This window comes from Dromiciops gliroides, chromosome 3 (assembly GCF_019393635.1).
Source record: "Dromiciops gliroides isolate mDroGli1 chromosome 3, mDroGli1.pri, whole genome shotgun sequence".
NCBI lineage: Eukaryota > Metazoa > Chordata > Mammalia > Microbiotheria > Microbiotheriidae > Dromiciops > Dromiciops gliroides.
In genome coordinates, this window is record NC_057863.1 from 157,705,772 (window position 1) to 157,728,622 (window position 22,851).

General features: G+C 38.5%; 1 protein-coding gene across 30 annotated transcripts in view; it reads right to left on the reverse strand.

Moving 5' to 3' along the window:
* DOCK9 (dedicator of cytokinesis 9) overlaps nt 1–22,851 on the reverse strand; it is a 366,360-nt gene that overhangs the window by 129,961 nt on the left and 213,548 nt on the right. For all 30 annotated transcript variants that reach the window (XM_043997744.1, XM_043997733.1, XM_043997738.1 and 27 more), the window contains exons 6-9: nt 22,215–22,310; nt 21,119–21,253; nt 11,333–11,507; nt 10,483–10,550 (exon numbers count right to left, since the gene is read on the reverse strand). In XM_043997744.1, the coding sequence (XP_043853679.1) occupies nt 10,483–10,550; nt 11,333–11,507; nt 21,119–21,253; nt 22,215–22,310 (474 nt within the window). The remainder of the gene's footprint in view (nt 1–10,482; nt 10,551–11,332; nt 11,508–21,118; nt 21,254–22,214; nt 22,311–22,851) is intronic.

Here is a 22,851-nt window from a genome sequence, read left to right on the forward strand (position 1 = left end):
GAAGGGACCTTAGAGTTCGTCCAGCCTAGTTTCCCTTATTTTATTGAAAAGGAAAGAGAAAACAAGATGTGTAGTCACTTGCTCAAGGGCAGACATGTGGAAGGGCCAGGAGTCTGTGACCTTTATAGCTAGAGGGGGATGGGTATTAATGTTATATATGCTCTAAGTCTCAATAATTAGGGGCAAATCCAATTTAGCAAACACTTATTAAGGAACAGAATACACAGCCCTGTGCCAGCACTGGGGATAATACAAAGACTGGGTAAGACAGATTCCCTGCCCTTTTGGGGCTTACACACATAATAAGAAGTGCATTGTGGAAGCAGAAAAAGTATTATATGAGAAGAGTATTAAAAGACAATCTAGTAGAGTGGATGGAGCGCCAGACCTGGAGTCAGAAAGAACTGGGTTTAAATCTCAGGTGAGAAACTTACAAGCTCTAAGTCACAAACTCCAGGTATCGGTTTGCTCACCTGCAAAATGAGAGGGTTGGATCTAACAGTACCTTTCTATCTCAAGCCTAGGAGACTATGATTCCTAGATAGTGAATAGAATAATGGAGAGACACTTATTAAGTGGGGACATCAGGGGAAAAGCTTCATGAAGTAAGTGGGGTTTTCAAGGACAAGTAAGATTTCAAAAAGTAGATGGAGAAAGGGCATCCTAGGCAAAGAAGGAGGGGGAAATAAACCCAGAGATGGGAAAACAAGGAATGTGTTTGGGTATTGCTTAGTTGTCTTGGTTTGGTTAGCACAGGTATTTGTCAAGGCAAGTATTTCAAGATAAAGCTGGAAAGATGGATGGATGGAAGAGAAAAGTATGCCTGACTGTAGGGCCTTGAATGATAGGTTCAAGAGTTCAAACTGTCCTGGAGTCAGGAAGACTTGAGTTCAAACCTGGCCTCAGATACTTGACACTTACTAGTTGCGTGACCCTGGGCAAGTCATTTAACCCCAATTGCCTCAAAAAAAAAAAAAGAGTTCAAACTATTTCATAAGCAATAAGGATTTTAGAAGGAAAGGGGAGGAGGGTAGAATGAAGGTGGGAAGACTGCTTAGGGATGGGTCTCCTAGGCTAGAACAGCAGCTGCCACATGGGCTGACCCCACTCCTGATCATCACAGGAACTTTGATTCGTTCTGTTTCTGACCTGACCTGGTTTCCCTTCCTTAGGCAGCTGGGTAGTGGCCCCGCTCTCAGGGGCTAAGTATGCTGATGACAGACTTAATGTGGACACCCTATTGGTTTAGTCTACTGAAGCCCAAGCAATACGCTTGGCTCAGCCTCCCCAGCAGGAAGGACCACAGGCATGGACCACCACACCCACCTCTCGTTCTTTTTTAACTGTGAAGGTCTCCAAGACCTTCATATTATAAGGCATATTACATTATTATTATTATTATTATTATTATTATTACATACTATTATAAGGCATAAGTCCAATTAGCTACCTTCCCAATCACAGTTGTATCAAATGCCTTAATCTCAAAATGCAAAGGAAATTACCACCCTTGGGGAAAGAAGATGATGGGTGGGTCAGAGTAAAGAAAATCAGAAAAAATAGGGAGTGACCAAGAGCAAAGGACTCTGGGAACTAGTTTATCCCAACCATTATCCTATCCCAACTCAGTTAAAAAAGAGCAAGACAGAGATCTTCTGGATCTGTCGCTTGACATAAATGTTTGTTGATCTGAACTGGACATCAATGTAATGGAGTGGAAACTGGAAAGATAGGGTTGTTTGTTCAAAAAAGATAACTAGGGTGGGGAACGAGTTGGGCTTGTGATAGAACCAGGTGTTCTGGTTTCAAAATGTTATGTTGAAAACAATTTAGGAGGGAGATGACTCTCATTTGGCATGGACCCAAGCTTGAAAGTAGAAGAAACTATTTGGGGAAGTATAATGCCGGAGTGTTTTGTTTTGGTTTGGTTTTTGTTATGTCTTTAGACAAAGTGGTGACAGGGGCTGACTAACAAATTCTCTAATGTCACGAAAAACCAAGGCGACTGGAAGACAATTTGCCATCTTTATTAAATAGTAAGTATTAAGCATATACTAGGGGATTGAAATGCTAATTGTTGAAGTAGAAGACATGAATGGACAATAATACTGGCAGTTATTCTATAACTATCCTTGGAAAAACTACCTTTCAAAATACCAGCTCCAACTGCTAGTAGGGATCTATAATAACAACGATAATGATGATAACAGCTAATATTCATGTAGCTCTTACTATGTGCCACTCACTGTGTTGGACTCTTTAGAATTAAGGACTTAAGAGTCCAAATGATGGATTGTACATCCACTTTAGAAGAAAGAGTCTACCACATATACAAAAATGTTTACACCAGCTCTCTTTGTGGTAGCAAAGAACTGGAAATCGAGGGGATGCCCATCAATTGGGGAATGACTGAACAAGTTGTGGCATATGTTTGTTCTGATTCTTCTTTCACATCATGACTAATGCAGAAATACGTTTAATGTGATTGTACATACATAACCTATATATCAGATAGCTTTCTTTCTTGGGGAGGGGGGAGAGAAGGGAGAAAGTGAGAAAAAATTGGAACTAAAAATCTTATGAAAACAAATGTTGAAAACTATCTTTACATGTAACTGGAAAATAATAAAATACTTTTATGATTAAAAAAGAAGAGTTGGGGGTAGCTAGATGGCCCTGGATTCAGGAAGACCTGAGTTCAAATATAGCCTCAGATACTTGACACTTAGTAGCTGTGACCCTGGGCAAGTCACTTAACCCTCATTGACCTGCCTCCCCCAAAAAGAGTCTAGCTAATTTAATTCCGAAAAGCAATATTTATATAGAATTTAAAGGTCTGTCGTGTGACAGTGGATAGAGGAAGCCCAGAGTTCAAGTCTTGCCCTTGACACACTTTGGCTCTGTGACCCTAGCTAGGCAAGTCACTTAACATCTCAGCAATCTAGGCAACTCTGACTATAAGTTGCAGAGAAGGTATTGATCTACACTGGTAAAGGGAAATTCTTCCCCTGGCAGCTACACATATCAATGAAATCAAAGGTCTAGTTCCTGTGTTGTACATCAGAGTACATACATCATCCCATTTGCTTCTTATATCAACCCTCTGTTGCACTGGAAGTACAACATATTTTTATTCTTATTTTACAAATCAGGAAACTGAGACCCTGGGAGGTTGATTAAGGGACTTGTCTAAGTTCATATAGCTAGTGAGAGGGAAGATTTGAACTCAGGTCTCAAAAGTTCATAAACATAGAGCTGGAAAGCACCTTAGAGATCATCTAGTCCAACCTAGAGGAAGCAACTAGGTGGATCAGTGGTCTGAGCACTGGACCTGCAGTCAGGAAGAACTGAGTTCAAATCTAGCCTTAGACACATTAGTTGTGTGAGATACCATATAACTAAGATATTGTAGATAGTATAGATAAACTATATAATCAACATACTATAGATAGACTATAGACACCATACCCTACGATGTTCACAAAAAGTTCATGTTTGGCTGCAGATAAAACAATAGTAAAAAAGGGGGAATAAAGCTTTGGGAATAGAAAGGACACGTTTCCTAATCTAAGATATAATGTATGTCACTAAATGGACAAGCAATAAAAGCCCAATTAGTAAGTGAAACATTCTAAAGGGCTTGGATCCACATTACTCATCCAATAAGCAAAAGCAATCTTTAGGAAAATCTAGAGAATGAGACAGCAATTATTTTTCAACTAAAACAACTTCCTGTCAATCACATTCTGCATAGTTATGCTTCAGTCACAAAGGAAACACAAAAGACATGGTAACAGGATGAGTGGACAGAGACAGAAAGGAACAGGGAGGAGACTGTACTAATTAAATTACACCCCTAACAAGCTCCCACATTCATTTCCCCATTGTTCTATTTCTTTTCTACTCCATACACAACCAACACACCTATTCCCATCCCTTTGTATTCATTTATTATTTCATCTGGTTCTTTTTTTTTATTATTTAGCCCCTGTTTCTCCTTCCGTTTATAACATTTATTCTCTAATCTTAGCATGGTACAGGAGAAAAAGAACTAGAGTTGAGAGTTGTGGACCTGAAACAAGGTACCAGATGTGCTGGTTATTTGACCCCTGGGCAAGTTCAAAGACAGAGGTTGTTGGTTAGACATTTCCAGCTATTCAACATTGGGCCTGTGGGGCAACTGGGTGGCACAATGGATATAGCACCAGCCCTGGATTCAGGAGGACCTGAGTTCAAATTCGGCCTCAGACACTTAACACTTACTAGCTGTGTGACCCTGGGCAAGTCACTTAACCCTGTTTGCCTCAGTTCCCCATTTGTAAAATGAGCTGGAGAAGGAAATGGCAAACTACTCCAATATCTCTACCAAGAAAACCCCACCCTTTGACCCAGCAATCCCACTTTTAGGTCTTTTTCCCAAAGAAATCATGGAAGGGGGAAAGGGACCCACATGTACAAAAATATTTTTAGCTGCTCTTTACGTGGTAGCAAGGAATTGGAAGTTGAGGGGGTGCCCATCAATTGGGGAATGGATGGACAAGTTGTGGTATAGGAATACAATGGAATACTATTGTGCTGTAAGAAATGATGAGCAGGAAGAGTTCAGAGAAACCTGGAGGGTCTTACGTGAGCTGATGATGAGTGAGATGAGCAGAACCAGAAGAACATTGTACACAGTATCATCAACATTGAGTGTTGAGCTACTGTGATGGACTATATTCTTCTCACCAATGCAATGGTACAGAAGTTCCAGGGAACTCATGATAGAAGAGGATCTCCAAATCCAAGAAAAAAAAAGAAAGAAAGAACTGTGGAGTATAGATGCTGATTGAACCATATTATTTCTTTTGTTTTGTGTGCTGTTGGTTTTTTTTTTCTTTCTATTTTGAGGTTTTGCATCACTGCTCTGATTCTTTCTCTTGTAACAGGATTAATGCAGAAATAGGATTAATGTTATTATGTGTATATATATGTGTGTGTGTATATATATATATATATGTATATGTATAGAGATATATAGATATAACCTATATCAGATTACCTGCTGTCTAGGGGAGGGGGGAGGGAGGGGAGGGAGGGAGAAAAATCTGAAATTGTAAAGCATGTATAAACAAAAGTTGAGAACTATCTTTACATGTAACGGAAAAAATAAAATACCTCATACATTAAAAAAAAAAAAGAAAACCCCAAATGGGGTCAAGAAGAGTTGGACACGACTGAAAATGACTAACCAAGAACACAAACACGCAGAAAGCTGTCTTTAAGAGAGGGAAGGGAGAGGGGCAGCTAGGTGGAGCAGTGGATAAAGCACTGGCCTTGGATTCAGGAGGACCTGAGTTCAAATCCAGCCTCAGACACTTGACACTTAACTAGCTGTGTGACCCTGGGCAAGTCACTTAACCCTCATTGCTCAGCAAAAACAAAAACAAAGAGAGGGAAGGGAGAAGAGGGAGGAGAAGGAAGGGGATAGGAATGGGGAGAGAGGAGAAGAGAGCCTGACTGACAGCAGTCACTTACTACAAAATGGGTAGGAAAAGAATGTTTACAGAGAAACTTGGAAAGACTTATATGAAATGATGCAAAATAAAATGAGCAAAACCAGGGAACAATTTAAACAATAACAACAACACCATAAAGAGAAACAACTCTGAAAGAATTTAGAATTGGTCAGTTCAAAGACCCACCCATAATTCAAAAGGGCAGGTAAAGAAGTATGCTGTCCAATTCTTGATAGAGAGGTGTACAGCTTTCAAGATGTGCAGCTTTAGACATAGCCAATATATGAATTTGTTTTGCTTATGTCTGCATATATATCACAAAGTTTTGTTTTGTTTTTCTTTTCTTTTTTCTTTTCAATTTAGGAGTGGGGATAGAAGGGAGAGGGAGCTAGACAATCCCGAAAAAGGAATAAAAGAAGGTCACTTGAGCATTTTTAGATGCATAGGAAAAAATAACATAAGGAAGGACAGGAAGAAGCACAGACAAACAGAACAGCTTTGAAAGTTACATGTTGGACTTTTATATTTGAAAAGAAAGCAAGATGAACATTATAGAGAATCACTGTTTCAGGCACAACCTTCATTTTCTGATCCACTGTGGATATAGAAATGCTTATTTCATTTTGGTGTTTGCAAAGTACAAACTAAAGTGTTTTTTCCTTAAAAACAGTATGCTGTGGTCTCTACCCTCGGAGAGCTTATTTGGGAAATGTCATGTATATTATTGTGCAAAGAGTAGTATTTTATAAGTGTATAAGAGTTACAAAGCACTGAACTCTCCTAACTCGGAGGAAAAGATCACTTCTGTTACTGTGTACCTACCTGGTTAGAGTAAAATAATATCCTAACCTAGATAATATCAAACACCAGTTTGCTAGTTTCAGTTTTTACTGATATATAAAAATGCAAATGGAACTACAAGCAGCTAAAGGAAAGAGTGGGCAGTAAATAAATATAGAGGCAACTAGATACCCCAGTACCAACAGTGCTTGAAACCCACATTCAAATCTTACCTCACACTTTTACTAGCTGTGTGACCGTGGATAAGTCACTTTAACCTGGGCTCAGTTTCCTCATCTGTAAAACTGGGATAATAATAGCATCTACCTCCCATGGTTTCTTGTGAGGATCACAACCATTTTAAGGCACTATGTAAATGAGAACTATCCACAAGCCCAGCAGTTAAGAAGAGGAAAAAGATGGCACCAAAGTTACGTGGAATAGAAGATTCAAAGCAAAGATTTCTTTTTGTTTAGAGACCTGAATATGTTTGTAGGCATTATGGGAGGGGAAATACTGAAAACTCATGATGGAGATGGGGGAGGTGACAGTTGGTTCAAGGGTCCTGGGAGAGGCACAGACAATGAGATCAGTTAGAACAGTTAGCATTAGTGAGGACTAAAGAAATCTCTTCTGTTACCAATCAATTAATCAATAAATAAACATGTATTAAGTAGCTCCTTTGCGGAAAAAAAGAGGAGACCGTGTAATGATGCTGACCAGTGTCAAAAATACAGGAGGGTAAGAAGCTATTTCCAGTTTTCTATCTAAAAAGACGTGTAGGTCTTGTCTTCTTCTTCTTCTTCTTCTCCTTCTTCTTCTTCTTCTTCTCCTTCTTCTTCTTCGTCTTCTCCTTCTTCTTCTTCTCCTTCTTCTTCTTCTTCTCCTTCTTCTCCTTCTTCTTCTTCTTCTTCTTCTTCTTCTTCTTCTCCTTCTTCTTCTCCTTCTTCTTCTTCTTCTTCTTCTTCTCCTTCTTTTTCTTCTCCTTCTTCTTCTTCTCCTTCTTCTCCTTCTTCTTCTTCGTCTTCTCCTTCTTCTTCTCCGTCTTCTTCTTCTTCTTCTCCTTCTTCTTCTTCTCCTTCTTCTTCTTCTCCTTCTTCTTCTTCTTCTTCTTCTTCGTCTTCTCCTTCTTCTTCTTCTTCTTCTCCTTCTTCTTCGTCTTCTCTTTCTTCTTCTTCTCCTTCTTCTTCTTCTTCTCCTTCTTCTTCTTCGTCTTCTCCTTCTTCTTCTTCTTCTTCTTCTTCTCCTTCTTCTCCTTCTTCTTCTTCTTCTTCTTCTTCTTCTTCTTCTTCTTCTTCTTCTTCTTCGTCTTCTCCTTCTTCTTCTCCGTCTTCTCCTTCTTCTCCTTCTTCTTCTTCTTCTTCTTCTTCTTCTTCTTCTTCTCCTTCTCCTCCATCTTCTCCTTCTTCTCCTTCTCCTCCTTCTCCTCCTCCTCCTCCTCCTCCTTCTTCTTCTTCTTCAATGAGGGTGTTGAAAATGGGAGCCAGGGAAAAAAGGTTTGGGTATATATGCTGTGGTGAATGAAGTCAATAAGGGTAGAATAAGAGAATTGTCAGGCAGCAGAGAGGACTTAGGTTACACCATGAATTTGTAATGTATAAGGTTAACTCAATTTCATGACGATCTTCAATCACCCTGGATGAGCTTTGCCGACCATAAAGTCCTAAATAAAGGTTAGCTAGTTTATCATCATTTTCACCATCCTCATTCTCTTCAAAAGGCCTAGAGCAAGCAGGGACAACAAGACGCAAGAATAAGAAAACAAGTTCAGGGAAGCCAAGGATTCTAAGGTAGTAACTAAGGAAATATTAAAATAGCAAACTATGAGATCAGGGCTGGAGAAGGAGGTTGAGTAAAACCAGAGTAGGCAATGGCTTAGAGATGAGTCAGGAGGACTGGAGTTCATAAAAAGACTGAAGACTAGATTTTGTGTAACCGAGAATGGGAGGGGTAAAAGGATAGAAGGTTATGGCTGGAGATCAGAAATTCAAAGTTCTGGATCTTGGTGAGGGACAAAGAGGTCTACAGCAAAGCCACGTTGGCATATGGCTTAAATCAGGTACAGAAGGTCCTTGGAATGGAGAAGACAAAAGAATTTATCTGATTCTGTTGCTAGAGGGTTCAATAAGATAACATCGGGATCCTCAATGATTATGGCCACTAAGTGGAAAGGAAGACCATAGGTATAAAAGTGTCTATGAAAGCTTGGAGAAAAATTCAGAGGTCAACAGATGACAATGACAGGATTAGAAAATAAAAGGATTGCATAACTCTCAAAGGAGCAAAGGTCATTAAGGGATGATGGCAGAGGAATGGTTGGGCCTTGTGAGTCAGGGGAAGTGTAAAAATTGGCAAAGGCTTACCAGGGATGTCACATCTTCCTAAAAGATGCTGTTTTCTGTTCATGTGTGGCAATGGAAGGAATCTTGGCTGGAAAATTCAAGGCCTCAGGGGAGTTTATTAGAGCTAGAAACATTTAGGTTTAAAATAGGATTCTTTCTAGTACGTAGCAACTAGATACATTTTAACTATTTAGCAACGAGAAGCTATTTAACATTTAGGCTTAAAAGAGGTTGGTTCTAGTTGGTGGCAACAAGTTGGTTCACTAAATGTTTTCTTCTTTCTTTCTTTTTTTTTTTTTTGCAGGGCAATGGGGGTTAAATGACTTGCCCAGGGTCACACAGCTAGTAAGTTTCAAGTGTCTGAGGCCGCATTTGAACTCAGGTACTCCTGAATCCAGGGCCGGTGCTTTATCCACTGTGCCACCTAGCTGCCCCGGTTCACTAATTTTTACACAATAAATTTCTGGATTCCACTCTCATAAAGCCGTACTTCAGCATGCTTAAAACATGTCGCGAATGGTTCAAAAGTATTCCCAAGCCTTCAAAATATAATAACACAGTGGTTGGTAAAGCAAATCTCAGTGATAAAAAGGAAAAAGGGGGAAAAGCATTGAATAACACTTAAAATACAAAGATAGAAACCTAGAGTAAGGAACCAAAACATCTCCTGACCTTGACTTCATGGAAACAGGAACTAAAAATGGCCATACTTAAATTAGCTTTAATAGGTAGGTGCTAAAAAAGACACTGTGGTTACTTCCAAACCCTAAAGACACTGAGGGACCTAAATTCTTATTGTAGAAGGAGATTTGGTATTTGAGAAAAATAGCTGTTTCAAAATAAAGGTCAAAGTTCAATGCCAATATACTGTTATTTGTAAATCAATTACAATCCATCAAGTGTGTTGTTCGGTCGTGTATGACTCTTTGTGACCCCATCTAGGGTTTTCTTGGCAAGGACACTGAAGTGGTTTGCCATTTCCTTCTCCAGTTCATTTGAAGCAAACAGGTTTAAGTGCCTTGCCGGGGTTCACACAGCTAGTGTCTGAGGCTGGATTTGAACTCAAGAAGATAGGTCTTCCTGATTTCAAGCCAGGCATTCTATCCATAGCATTGCCATCAGGTATTTTAGCAGCACCAGAATTAAATGGTATTCTGTAGTATTCAGGGTCAAAACTTAATTCCTAATGTGAACCTTCCTCCCCACCTCCTCCCCACCCCCCCCCCAAAAAAAATTGAAAGGTAAAAAAAGAGAGACCGTACAGGACAAGTAAAACAAAGATTTTTTTTTTCTTTCTTTATTAAAAAGCTCAAAAGAGCCAGCAAACACTTCTATCTTGAACAAACACTAGACAGAGTGTTGTTACTGACCCAGAGAATGAGATATTTATCAATGATCCTCAAACTCAAACCTATAACTTAGTTCTTTTTTCTTGAATGAAGAAATTATCTCCATTTCTCCATGGAGTAAGTTCTATTCATAAAGAACAGCAGAGACAGGCCTGAGAAATTCAAAGCACTATAATCATGTGGGGGGAAAAATTCATCAAGGTCTTGATTGTTCTGCTAGCTTTTGGAAAACAGTATTCAATGACTGGAAGTGAAATTTTTTTAAAAGCTATACCTGCAACTGAGTATCTGTTTAGTGCCACTATCAAAATAAACTAAAGTCTGACTCAAAAAAAAATTCTTTTCTAACAACATTGCAGCTCATATCATTCACCTTTAAATAAAGAAATAAACATAATTCATAGAAAACTAACTGCTAAATCAGTCCAGCAGGTATAACTCTATTTTCCAACAAATAAGAGCAACATTTGAATTTCATCCCACCAACACTAGAAGCTTTAAAGAATGAATTACCTTGGTGAGTTCAGGCAGGTAACTATCTAAACCAGAGGAAGAACTTTCCAATTTGCTTTGTTCATCATCTACAATTCAAAATAGATCATCTCAGTCACTGGTAATTAAAAATACTTTATTTTACATACTAATATGAAGGCCATTTTGTTTCTCTTTACTCTGCTAGATTAAGACACAACATTAATTGTGAGTGACGAAGCATGAGTTTTACCCTCCAGTTTAGTCTGATCCAGCCATCCAAGCAAACTCTGCAGAAATCATTTACCTGACTGGAAAATACCTAAGACAGCTAATTCCTCCTATTTAAAAAAAATGCTGCCAAGCAACTTACCACTTTGTTTCATTGTCAGGAGAGGTCCTGTGCAACCTCTTATTATTACATTAATAGAATGAAAGACTATTAGGTCTTTTCTCCAGGTTCTATTTTTTTCTCCACTATTCAACCTCTTTTTAAAAAATCAGCCAGTTCAGCCAGTTAGCCAAAAAGCAATTAGGAAGTGCTTACTGTATGGCAGACATTGTGCTAAGCCCTAGGGATACAAAGAAAGACAAAGACAAGGTCCCTGCCCTCTAAGAGTAGATGGAAGGTAATCTCAGAGGAGAAGTACTGGGGAAGGATTTGGGGGGAGGAGGAGGAATAGGGCAGGGAGAGGAGAAGAAGGAAGGGACAAGAAAAGTCTTCCAATGACCACTAATCAATAAATACTTCTTAAGTACCTACTATGTACAGGGTACTGTGCTATGAGCTAGGGATACAAATACACAGTCCCCACCCTCAAAGAGCTTACAATATAATGACCATAGATTATACACTATATCAGTATCACTAAGTCGGGCTTGAACAATTTACCTTCATGAGCTTCTCCATTACGTTTTTCTTGCATTGCGGCTTCAAAATTGAGCTGCAGAATTTTGTTGAGTGTTGTAATCCACTCTTCCATTTCCAATTCACTATCTGCTGCCAGAAGATAACTACTCTTATCCTGCATCTTGAGCTCGAAAGCAAAGCGCCGGACTTTGTTGTTCTAAAGTGAAAAAAAAGGGAACGTACCACATTTTTACCACTCAAATTCCTGAGGATTCATTTTTCTTTAACACTGAGAAAATCTGTTAACCAGGGAATCTTTTTCACATTACTTAAATTGGGTCCTTTTTTTTTTTTTAATGGGGCAATGGGGGTTAAGTGACTTGCCCAGGGTCACACAGCTAGTGTTAAGTGTCTGAGGCCAGATTTGAACTCAGGTACTCCTGAATCCAGGGCCGATGCTTTATCCACTGCGCCACCTAGCTGCCCCACCACATCACTTAAATTGTACTTCAAATTTATTCCAATTTATATCTAAAAGAGAGGAGGCATACTGTAACAGATAGAGAGTTGGGACTCAGAACCAAGAAGTTCTGATGATAAACTGGCTGTTTGACCCTTGCAAGTCACCTCACTTCTCAGAGATTCAGGCGGCTCTGTAAGAGTCGTCCAGGGAGTTCCAACCTATATCGGTTAGAGGTTTCCTCAACCCGCCTATCCCAATGAAATCACAGGTACAGTATGGATTCCTATATCCAAGAAGGAATTTATGTGCCACTTCTAAAAGCAAACACTACATCTTGAAAACTTAACCAGGCAGGTCCTAGTAAACATTCAACTACAAGAGGCCTGGAACACTTACTTACCCACTCCCCTGTCTCTATTACTTATGACTATTCACTTCTTGACTCTATACCTGACTGAAAGCATAAAAATGTTAATATATTTACACAAAACTTAAATTTTAATTAAAAAAGCATATTTGCACAAAGAGATAAATAGTGAAAATTCATGATACAGCAGATTAAAAGGACACTGACAGACAGTGTGGTATGAGGACAGAGGGCTATCCTTGGAGGCACCAAGTCCTGCCTCTGATATGGACGGGTTATTTAACATCTCAACGTCTTCAGCATTTTTCTAAGATAATAAGTTATGAACGAGTAGTTGAAATGCTTCAGTGAAAGGAATTCCCTGCACTGATGATAGGCCATTATAATATCATAGATGAAATTATAGGTCTGGATTCCTTCCCCCCATAAAAAAGAGGGGATAGGGGGGTGGCTAGGTGGCGCAGTAGATAAAGCACTGGCCCTGGATTCAGGAGTACCTGAGTTCAAATCTGGCCTCAGACACTTGACACTTACTAGCTGTGTGACCCTGGGCAAGTCACTTAACCCCCATTGCCCCGCAAAAAAAAAAAAAAAAAAGGGGATAATATGGGGCTTCTTGTGAGCGCAAGCTAAGAGGGGTGCAGATCACTGATTCCTGACTCAGACCAGGAGGGAGACAGGAAAGGAGGCAGGAAGTCAGAGGTGGAGGAGGTCCTGTTGTTGTTGGGTTTGTTTGGTTTTTTTTTTCCCTTCTCCACTGTTTTGTAGGGTATGTGGGAGTGCCCTGTGGAATTGGAAAGGGAGTGCTGGCAAATTACACAATGAAATATTCTAACAGTCCTAAAGATCTCAAAGGCCAACACACTTGGCCTACACCCCAAAATGTTCATGGAAATCTAACACAAAGGTAAGAAAAAGGACTTCAGTGTGAAGTCTTGTAAAAAACACTACAATGTGAATCATGAGACATGTGTTGTAGTCTCAGGTCTTCCACTAACTTCTATGCCCTTGGACTTGAGGTTACAAATGAAAGTGAAGCAATTAAGTCACATGATCTCTAAAATGTCTTAACATTTAACTAACACTCCATATTGTTTTTAGGTATCTGAAAAGAACAGCAAAGTAGGTATTTCTTTAACTAATCTTATAAAGTTAATCTTTTCTTTCTTTCTACAATATATCTTAAATCGTTATGTTGTAATGAGTTTCAAAATTGTTAACTTAAAAGAAGGTGTTTGTCCTTTTAAGTGCTGATAGAAAACTAATGATTAAGAGGGAAAATGGGAAAGAATTAGTGAAAACTGGGTGGGAGGAAGGAAGGAAGGAAGGAAGAGGTTTACATGGTATTTGGAAATAGGTATATTCCTGCAACATACCTAATTTAATATTTGGAAACATGTTGTCATATGTAGAAAAAGGAAAAAAAATCTAAGGTATTGGATATATGAGTTTGAATTTAAAATGCTTGATTTTTTTTACTACATAGAGCTCAAGTATTGTAAATCCATTTGTTAAATATGTATACATAAGACTTTATTGCTTTATCATCCTGCTTATCATTTCCCTAAATGTGTCATTCTTCCTGGAACAGGAATACTTCTCTTTCAGGGACCTAAATAAAAACACTCTGAGTCACTCAAATCTTTTTGTCCCACCACCAGCTAGAGATTTTTTTCCAGTGGGGTAAATTCACTTGTTCACTCTTTCCCCCAAGAATGCATCCAAGATGCACCTGTGAGAAAATAATGGGTTTTGGGAGGCCCCATGCTCGAGGGGATAATATTAAGATTGATTGGATTGACTTACTTGGAATTAACTTGATTGAAACCACACCTATCTGAGAGCCTGGCCCTCAGGGGGGGTGTGTTCTCTGAACTTTGACCTCTGCATGTTCTGCTCATGGTCAGCCCTCAAGTCCAGTGAACCAATGGATTTGGATGATGCTGCCCAATTAGCTTGGAGCGGTGTGTAGGGGCTGCCTCTCATCCAGACCCGGAGGTAGCTTCCCTTCTCACAAGCAGAGGAACCTCCTCTTTCTGGGCCTGAGACTCTGAGGTGGTGGGGGCACCTTGTTCTCTCTGAGTCTTCTATCCTAGGTATGTAAGGCTTCTTAACTGTCTGAGCCAGGTGTTCTCTCTTTACTAATATCTAATAAATTTTAATAAATGTTCAATACCCAAAACTGGTGCTAAAGCTTCTAATTTATATGTAACAAATATATTAGAAACCCCAGTTAATTTTCCACAAACTTGGGACAGAAATAAGGCGACCACATATAGTTTTACTTGCTACACACCAAATGGTCTCAGATCTTTCCCCATACACACTCAGAACCCACAATGCTGTGAGCACTTCTTCATCTTAGCCTTCCTACCCATTGAATGTGGGTGTCTTTCAAGATTCTAGATTGCTAGCCCTCTTCACTTTATATAACTAGTCTCTGTCTTAGTGATCTCATTGGCTCCTGTGACTTCAATTATCATCTTTAGGAAGATGGCTGGAAAAACTATATATCTAGCCTAGTCTCTCACCTTGATTCCAGTCCCACTTCTCCAATTGCCTGATAGGCACTTTATCTGAATGTCATATCAGCATCTCAAATGCATCAGCATTTCAATATTAAATTTATTAACTACCTACTGCTATTTTGGTAGAAAAAAACACCATGCTTCTCTTCTTATAGTTCCCATTTTGTTTGATGACACCAGCACCACTTTCTATAATCTCTAGGATCAAAACCTTAGAACTACCTTCTCACTCTCTCCAGCTCCTCAACCCCAATGGATTGAAAAGTTTTATCAGTGCAGTCTCCATGGCTTTTTTCTCCTTCATACTCTCCTCTCCAATCTCATTGTCATAGTTCAAGGCCCTCGACAGCTCTCAGCAATATACTATAACAGTTTCCTGTCACCATTCTCTCTCTTCCCTCATCAATCACTCTATTCAAGCCATTCATCCATCAACAAGCATTTATTGTGTTTACTATGTGCCAGGTATTGTGCTAAACTCTAGGCATGTAAAGAAAGGCAAAAATAGTCTCTTGCAAAGGTCCAGCCATGTCAATGACCTACTCAAAAATTTTCAGAGGTTCCCCGTACATAGAGGAAAAAATATAAATTCCTTAGTTTGGCTTCTGAAAAACTTCCACAGACTTTTTTTTCTTTTCTTTTTTTTTTTGCGGGGCAATGGGGGTTAAGTGACTTGCCCAGGGTCACAAAGCTAGTGTCAAGTGTCTGAGGCCGGATTCAAACTCAGATCCTCCTAAATCCATGGCCGGTGCTTTATCCACTGTGGCCCCTAGCTTCCCCCTTCCGTAGACTCTTACCTGCCTCTCCTTCCATATTTTACTCTACTTTCCCTCCCACATTCTATGTCAAATCAAACTGGATGTAGCCAATGTGCTGTGCCTTGATCTCATCCTGGCTTATTCCATTTCCACTCATTTATACAGGTTGACTGTAAAGATCAAGCTCAGGTGTCTTCTCTCATTTCATTTCACTTCTTAAATTTTCTAGAAATTATTAAATATCATAACTATACCATAATACAATAATGCTAAATACTATAATAATATATATTTTGTATGCTCAAGTATACTAAGTATGCCATCTTCTGAATTTCTCCTGTGGCCTCTATCTTGCACCATCCCTATCTATGTACATGTTTAATTCTCCAATCTGACACTGAAATCTTTGCAGATGAAGACTATTTTCCACCTTGGCATCTCTATAACAAGCGTGATGCGTTGCATCTAGTAGAGGCTTTATTGTTGCTTGTTGTTCTTTCTTCATTTTTGAAAAGGACCACTGACATCACAGGGAAATATCTCGACTCATGGGTAAATTAAACATAAGTAAGGCAGAGTCGCACAAAGTTCTCAGCCTCACTCTCTCTTCCAGAGTCACTGAAGTCCAGTGGCAAGACAAAAGTCAGGATGACTATCGATGACCTGGGATGCAGTGGATGACCGCGTATCATTAATGTCTGACCAAGCTCTGAGCACTCCACAGAGCCCACTTCGATCACCTTCATGGCCACGGGAATATGTTTGGATAGACAATCCCCACTAACTCACCAATGGTTTTTTTCCTTTTATTTATTTTTTTCTTTTGGTGAGGCAATTGGGGTTAAATGACTTGCCCAGGGTCACACAGCTAGTAAGTGTTAAGTGTCTGAGTCTGGATTTGAACTCAGGTCCTCCTGAATCCAGGGCCGGTGCTCTATCCACTGCACCACCTAGCTGCCCCACACCAATGGGTTTTTGACCTATTGGTTACCCTCAACCTGGTTTATTGGGGTAAGGCTGCTGAGCATGCTATAGCTTCTTGGAGCCAGGTGTCCTGAAAAGGGCTCAATAAGCCCTCATGTAAGTAGTACTAGTCTTCCTTGAATACCTGAACAACACAGATGCTTTATAAATATAAATATAAATAATAAATACTGACCAAATTAAACATTGTTATTTTGAAAATCCTTGCTTATGTGTGTAGCCACACATTTCTCGAACAAATAATTTTCTATGAATGCTCGGTTACAGAAACATCCAATTTCATATTAGCATCAATGGCACATAATACTTGCTAAAGGAAGATCACTTATTGGTTTCTTGTCTTAGCAAAGAGTAATGACAGAACGTGCTTCCTGGTTAAACAATCCAAAGGCAAATAATTATAAACACAAATGCATTTCGAATACTTCTCTTGACAGTATACGTCAAAACAACATTTAAAGATTTTAGACAAATAGTTCTAAAAAGGGGGGGGGGGGTAAAAGAAATCAGTCCATAGGCTAGTTCACTGTAGTTTATACTTATAATATGAAAACATGCAGGCTTTTAATTTCATCTTCAAATTAATAATTCACTTATATTCACAAATTCACAAATATTCTTTCTATGAAGTCTAATCAGAAGAAATATTATCATTTCCTTAAATTATGAGAGTGTCTTAGGAATGATAAACAGAAGTGAGCATAGTATTTCTCTTTTAAGTCTATTTTCTAAAAAATTCTTCTTGATGGAATTGGCAAGGGGGGGGTTCTAAGTGTAAGGGGCTAAAATTCTAGCTAGTCTGTCTAAAATATCTAATGAGTGGTCGCCAATAAATTATAAGCTTTAGCAAGAGTTTAGACTTTTAAGCATTTATTAAGGAGAATAAGAATTTGGTGAAGAGAGAGAAAGAGGCCTAAATTCAGCTGTCTATCTTAGGGAACCAATGTCTCCAGCTCCCCCTCCCTCCCAGTCCTCCAGAAAAGCCTCGCCTCTTTTATAGACAGTACCCATGAGCAAACTTCATTTCCTGACACCAAGGAAAACTGCATGGCTTGCCCTCAGACACCTTCTTCTCATGGCGGAGCTTTCCTACAGTAATTCTTCAGCAGGTGCTGTCATTCCAATCATTACATAAGTAACTTCTCAACCGATTTTTTTGACCTGGGCAATTTGGAAATTTGTTTTGTTTGACTATTCCTATTTGTTACAAAGGTAGTATTGTGTTTTGGGATGTTTTCCTTTCTCCATGGGGGATAGGGGTGGTAAAAGGGAGAGAAAATTGATTTAAATTCATTTTTTTAAATTAAATTTTTAAAAAGTTCCTTCTCAAGAGCAATATAAGATTTCCTAAATACCATTTTAGAATTTGGGCACTTCATCTACATAACAATATAGACCAACAATTGGGAATTGTTCTTCAAAGAAACAGGAAGGCATATCTAAAGAATAATAATAAATGTTACCTAATTTTCTCTAGAGGAGCATGAAGTAAACTCCCCTTTCACCTATAAGATTAACTTCACTTGGAAGAATCTAAAAACAAGTGCCCCAGGGACCTGACAGAAAACAGTACTTTACAAAGAACAGTTTTTGAACTAGCTATGTGAAACTGAGAAAATCACCAAGTCTCAATTTTCTCACCCACAAAATAACAGGGTAGAACTAAAGATGATAACTAATAGTAACTTTCCACCTCAGAGATTCTGTGACAGGGGATTTTAACCTGGGGTCCATAATTAGATTTTCAAAAGTTTCAATAAAGTTGGATGGAAAAAATTACATTTTTCTTTTCACTAATATCAACTAAAAGGGTCATTTCCTCCAATCATTTATTTATTTCTTTTATAATCTTACTAGTATTTCTTTCCAGTTACATGTAAAGATAGTTTTCAGCATTCAATTTTATAAGATTTTCTTCAGTTCCTTAAAAACATAGCCTGAGAAGGGCATCACAGGTCTCATCCAACCAAAGGAGACTATTAAAACAAAAAAGGTGAAGAATTCCTCTTCTAAAATAACCATAACACATCTTATTATGTGGGGTAGAAAATAAGCAGATGCAAAAAGAAAAAAAAGAAAAAGAAAAAGAAAAGAAGCAGATGCTTGCAAAATCTAACAAGCATTTAGATTCTATTGATTACCTCAAAGGAGTTTTAGGAAGCCAATTAGTCTTAGGCAAGACATTGAATAATTGTTATCTTCAAAAAAGCATAAATTATTTTAATAGTTTTTCAAAGACTAATGCAACTTATTAAAAGCGAATAAACATACACCCACACCACTCTGCCAAGCCTTTACCCTAAGGATTATGAAAGGAGAGTCTAAAGATCTCCCTAATTCCCATAGTCCAACAGAATATCTACATATTGTGCTGTACACAAAGCAAAGGTTCTCACATAACATAATAAATCAGTTAGATTGTTGTTGTTTTTCTGGCTCTTACTACTTATGGCTGTAAAAGCTGTCTTGCCAAATACCACACACAATAGCATGTGTTTTGCTTCAAACGTTTTTGTTTTTTTTAAATGCTAGCACTGTAAAGGTCAACTCAAAGTAGCCAGAAAGGTTTCTTCCAGAATTGAGCCTCAATTGAAACACCTACTAAAGGAATCCCACATAAGATGCTGTGTTCAGCTACCTACTCCAGGCAACTATGATCAAAGTTCTCCATCAATGCTGCCAATAACTCCAAGCTTCTTTACTGCATTATTAACAGAAGCAGCTTTTTCTTAGGGTGTTGTGGCCAACAGGAGAAACTTATATAAAGCTCATTAAAGAAAAAAACACCAATATCTTATTATCCATGACATGGTGCTGCATACTAGATCAGGCAGCCCAACGATACATGTGGGTACAGAAAATGAAGGTGCCCATAACTATCATGCCTGGTGGGTGATATTATCCCTGTTGAATAGCCCCATACAAAGGTAGCATGGTGTAATATGAAGAGCACTTAACTAGAAGTCAAGAGACCCAAGATCAAATCCTGACTCTGCTACCAACCAGCTCTTCTCAGTGCCCAAGAATCTCCATCAAAATAATGAAAGGAATGGAATGAATAATCTCCAAAACTCACCTCCAACTCTAAGAATAGCATACATAGTTAGGCAGTGGTTCTACTCACATGCCTCATGTGTAGGAATGTGGCAGCCTAGTGCCTAAGGAGATGAACTAAAATCATATCACCCTCTACTCTGGTCCTTTGGGGAAGTGAGTGAGAATGATGAATCCATATTTCCCTGTTAGGCCTGATAAAGAAACTGGGCAAAATACATGCAAAATCACCAGAAATTTCACCCGCTTTCTAAAACAAGTATAAAGCCCCTTCCAAAACAACTACAAAGAGCATTTAAATAAATCTTCCCTCCCTTTAGTCATCTGTATTGGAAAATATAAGAGAATACACATATATGTGCATACACACACATACATAAACACATATATATGAACAAAACCTAAAGTCCTGTTTCTGCTACTATCTATCTGATCTGTAATACATCAGGAAGTTTCTTCACCTCACTAGGTTCATCTATCTTTTCAAATCTTAAAATGGTATACTAAGCCAAGATCAGATATAAGCAGCTAGTTGGCCCAGTGGACAAAATGCTGGGCTGGAATCAGGAAAACTTGAGTGTGTGTGTGTGTGTGTGTGTGTGTGTGTGTGTGTGTCTGTCTGTCTGTCTGTGTCTGTATGTATTATCCTGAACAAGTCATTTAACCTCTGTCTGCCTCAGTTTCATTAACTGCAAAGTAGGAATAAAAATAATATATTCTATTTCACAGGCTCAATAACAGTTCCTATTCTATAGGGTTATTGTGAGAATCAAAAAAGATAATGTACTTAGCACAGTTCCTGACATACAGTAGGTGCTTAATAAATGCCTATTCCTTTTTCCTTTCCCCTTTACTTTAACTGTTTAAGTAATCTACAGGAAGTACCTTTTCCAGACTTTAAATTTGATCATGAGAAAGTAGGAACTGTTCTCCCTGAGGCTAGGGGCAGCTAGGTGGCACAGTGAATAGACTGCTGGCCCTGAAGTTGGGAGAACCTGAATTCAAATCTCATCTCAGAAACTTACTAGCCGTGTGACTTAACCCCAGTTGCCTTAAACATCTGGGGCCACCTCCAGTTGTCCTGATATATATCTTGTCACTGGACCCAGATGGCTCTAGAGGAGAGAGTGAGGCTGGTGAATTTCCATAGCCCTACCTCACTTAAATCCAATTCAGTGCAAATCATGACATCACCCCAATGTCATGGTCCTTTAACGAGAATGAAGGACAAAAAAATAACAGCAGCAGAGTGTGGTCAACACAGAGAGAGAAGTTGTGCTCAAGTGAATTTGTGCTGTATCCTTGCTGAGTATTCTTACCATCTAATGGCTAAATAAACTACCTCCCATTCACTGTTTAGAAAAATAAAAACCTCTCACATAATTGGCTTTATATCTCTTAAGGTCCTTACCACATTTCGGTCTTAAATTACACAGTTATTTGTTTATTTGTCTTATCTCTCCCACTAAACTTTAAGCTTATTGAGGGAAGGGCCCATATCTTGGACATGGTTGTGTACCCTAGTAAAATTTGAACATAGTTGTTCAATATGTTTTAAATGAATGTGCATATATAACATTTCCAGTGTAATTATGCCTATTTTAAAATTCACCACATTTAAAGTTTAACAACAATAACAACAAAACCTGATAATGCAATTATTTCCAAATTTACCTGAACTACACCCATACAAGAATCCAAAAATATTGATCCTTTTGGCTCCTTGGAGATTTTCTCATCTTTGTAGAAATTCAAATTATAGGATCCATCACCAAGTTGAATCAAATGGAAAAACCGTCTCTTAAATGACTGAGAGAGAAAAAAATTTTTACTGCAATCATTTCAAAAGAAAATAAAGATCTCATTATCTCTACAGATAACTAAAACCATAAAAATATACAATTATTATTTTAGAGAGCTCCAAAACTGACTGGACTAAAGTAAACATTCCCAGATTTTAGAATGAGCTACGATATAATTGCAGTATCTTATTCATACAAAGATAAAGAGAGAGGGAGTTAACTCCCTTATTCAACTTAATCTATAAGAATTACCTCCCTCACCTAGGGAATAGAAATATGATATAACATTACTATCAAGCAGGAATGGTATGTATAAATTCCATTTTGGAAGGACTGAAAGAAACTAAAATCCAGATAATGGGTTGTTGTTTTTTAAACCACTAGAATGACATGCTTTATCATACTTCTCATTGCTTTTCCAACATGAAAGCAACAACAATCAACATTTCTATTCAGTTCTCTATGTTTATTTTCCTTCTTTTCCATTTTCCTATTCTTACCTCCCCCTTCCATACAATCCTAATTATTAATCTTGGCCTTTATTCAGCCTTCCTATACTCTGCACTAATGTTTAGCTCACGTCTTTGCTTTTTAACTACTTTCTTTACACATTCATGACATCTACACCTTTTTTTTCTCTTAGTGTTGTACTTAATTAGCAGTCATTATTTCAGTCATAGGGGAAAAGCTGAATTTAGCTCAAGCAATTTCCATTCTGTAAGTGATGGAGCAGAGGTAGCAACGATTTGTTCTACGACAGAGAAGGGAACCTCAGCTCTCTCAGACGTCACCTTTAACCTGTCCCAGCTCTTCAGGGCATATGAGTGATCAGGGTGAACTAGGAGACAGTAAGTATGACCAACTGATAGAACAGGTACTCTATTTTGGATATAAAATCCAGGGCAGCCATTCATTCCTAACATCACCACCAAAGGATGAAATACTTGCAGGATGACACACAGCCTTACCCTCATGGTCACACTAATGGCACTGTTCATATTGCCTTTGTACAACCATCCATGCTTGGTTATGCCACCTTTCTGAGAGCCAAGAGATGCAGCATCCTATGGAGAAAGGAAAACACTGATAATTATTTTTCCCCAGTGGCATTTCGAGAAAATGTAGTCCACTGGAACACTACTCAGATGTTTCAATTCTCCTCTGTGTCACTTTGGAGGAATAAGCATCATTATATCAATGAACGTACTTATTGCAATGCAATACTTAGCATTAAGTCCTATTGTCCTTTTCATCAAAACATTCATTTGTAAATTAAAAGAATTCCAAATTTCCAAAAATACCACAAAGACCTAGAAGCACAGCATATGCAAGGTTTTAATGAACTGCATCAAAGTACATGCCATGCTTGACCACTCAAGTTGTGAGATCACGCCCAGTTTCATGAAAAATGTTTTCAGATTACACTCCCACACGATTAAGAGGACAACATCAAATTCTTGGAAGACTTCCCAGAGGCTTGGTTCAGGGAAAGGTAAAGAAAGGGAGTGAAGGCAAGGAAAATGAGAAAGCAAGGAGAAAACTGTGAGTTCAATGTGGAATAAGAAGGGAGGAAAAGAGGGGAAAAGACAAAGGATTTTTTTAAAG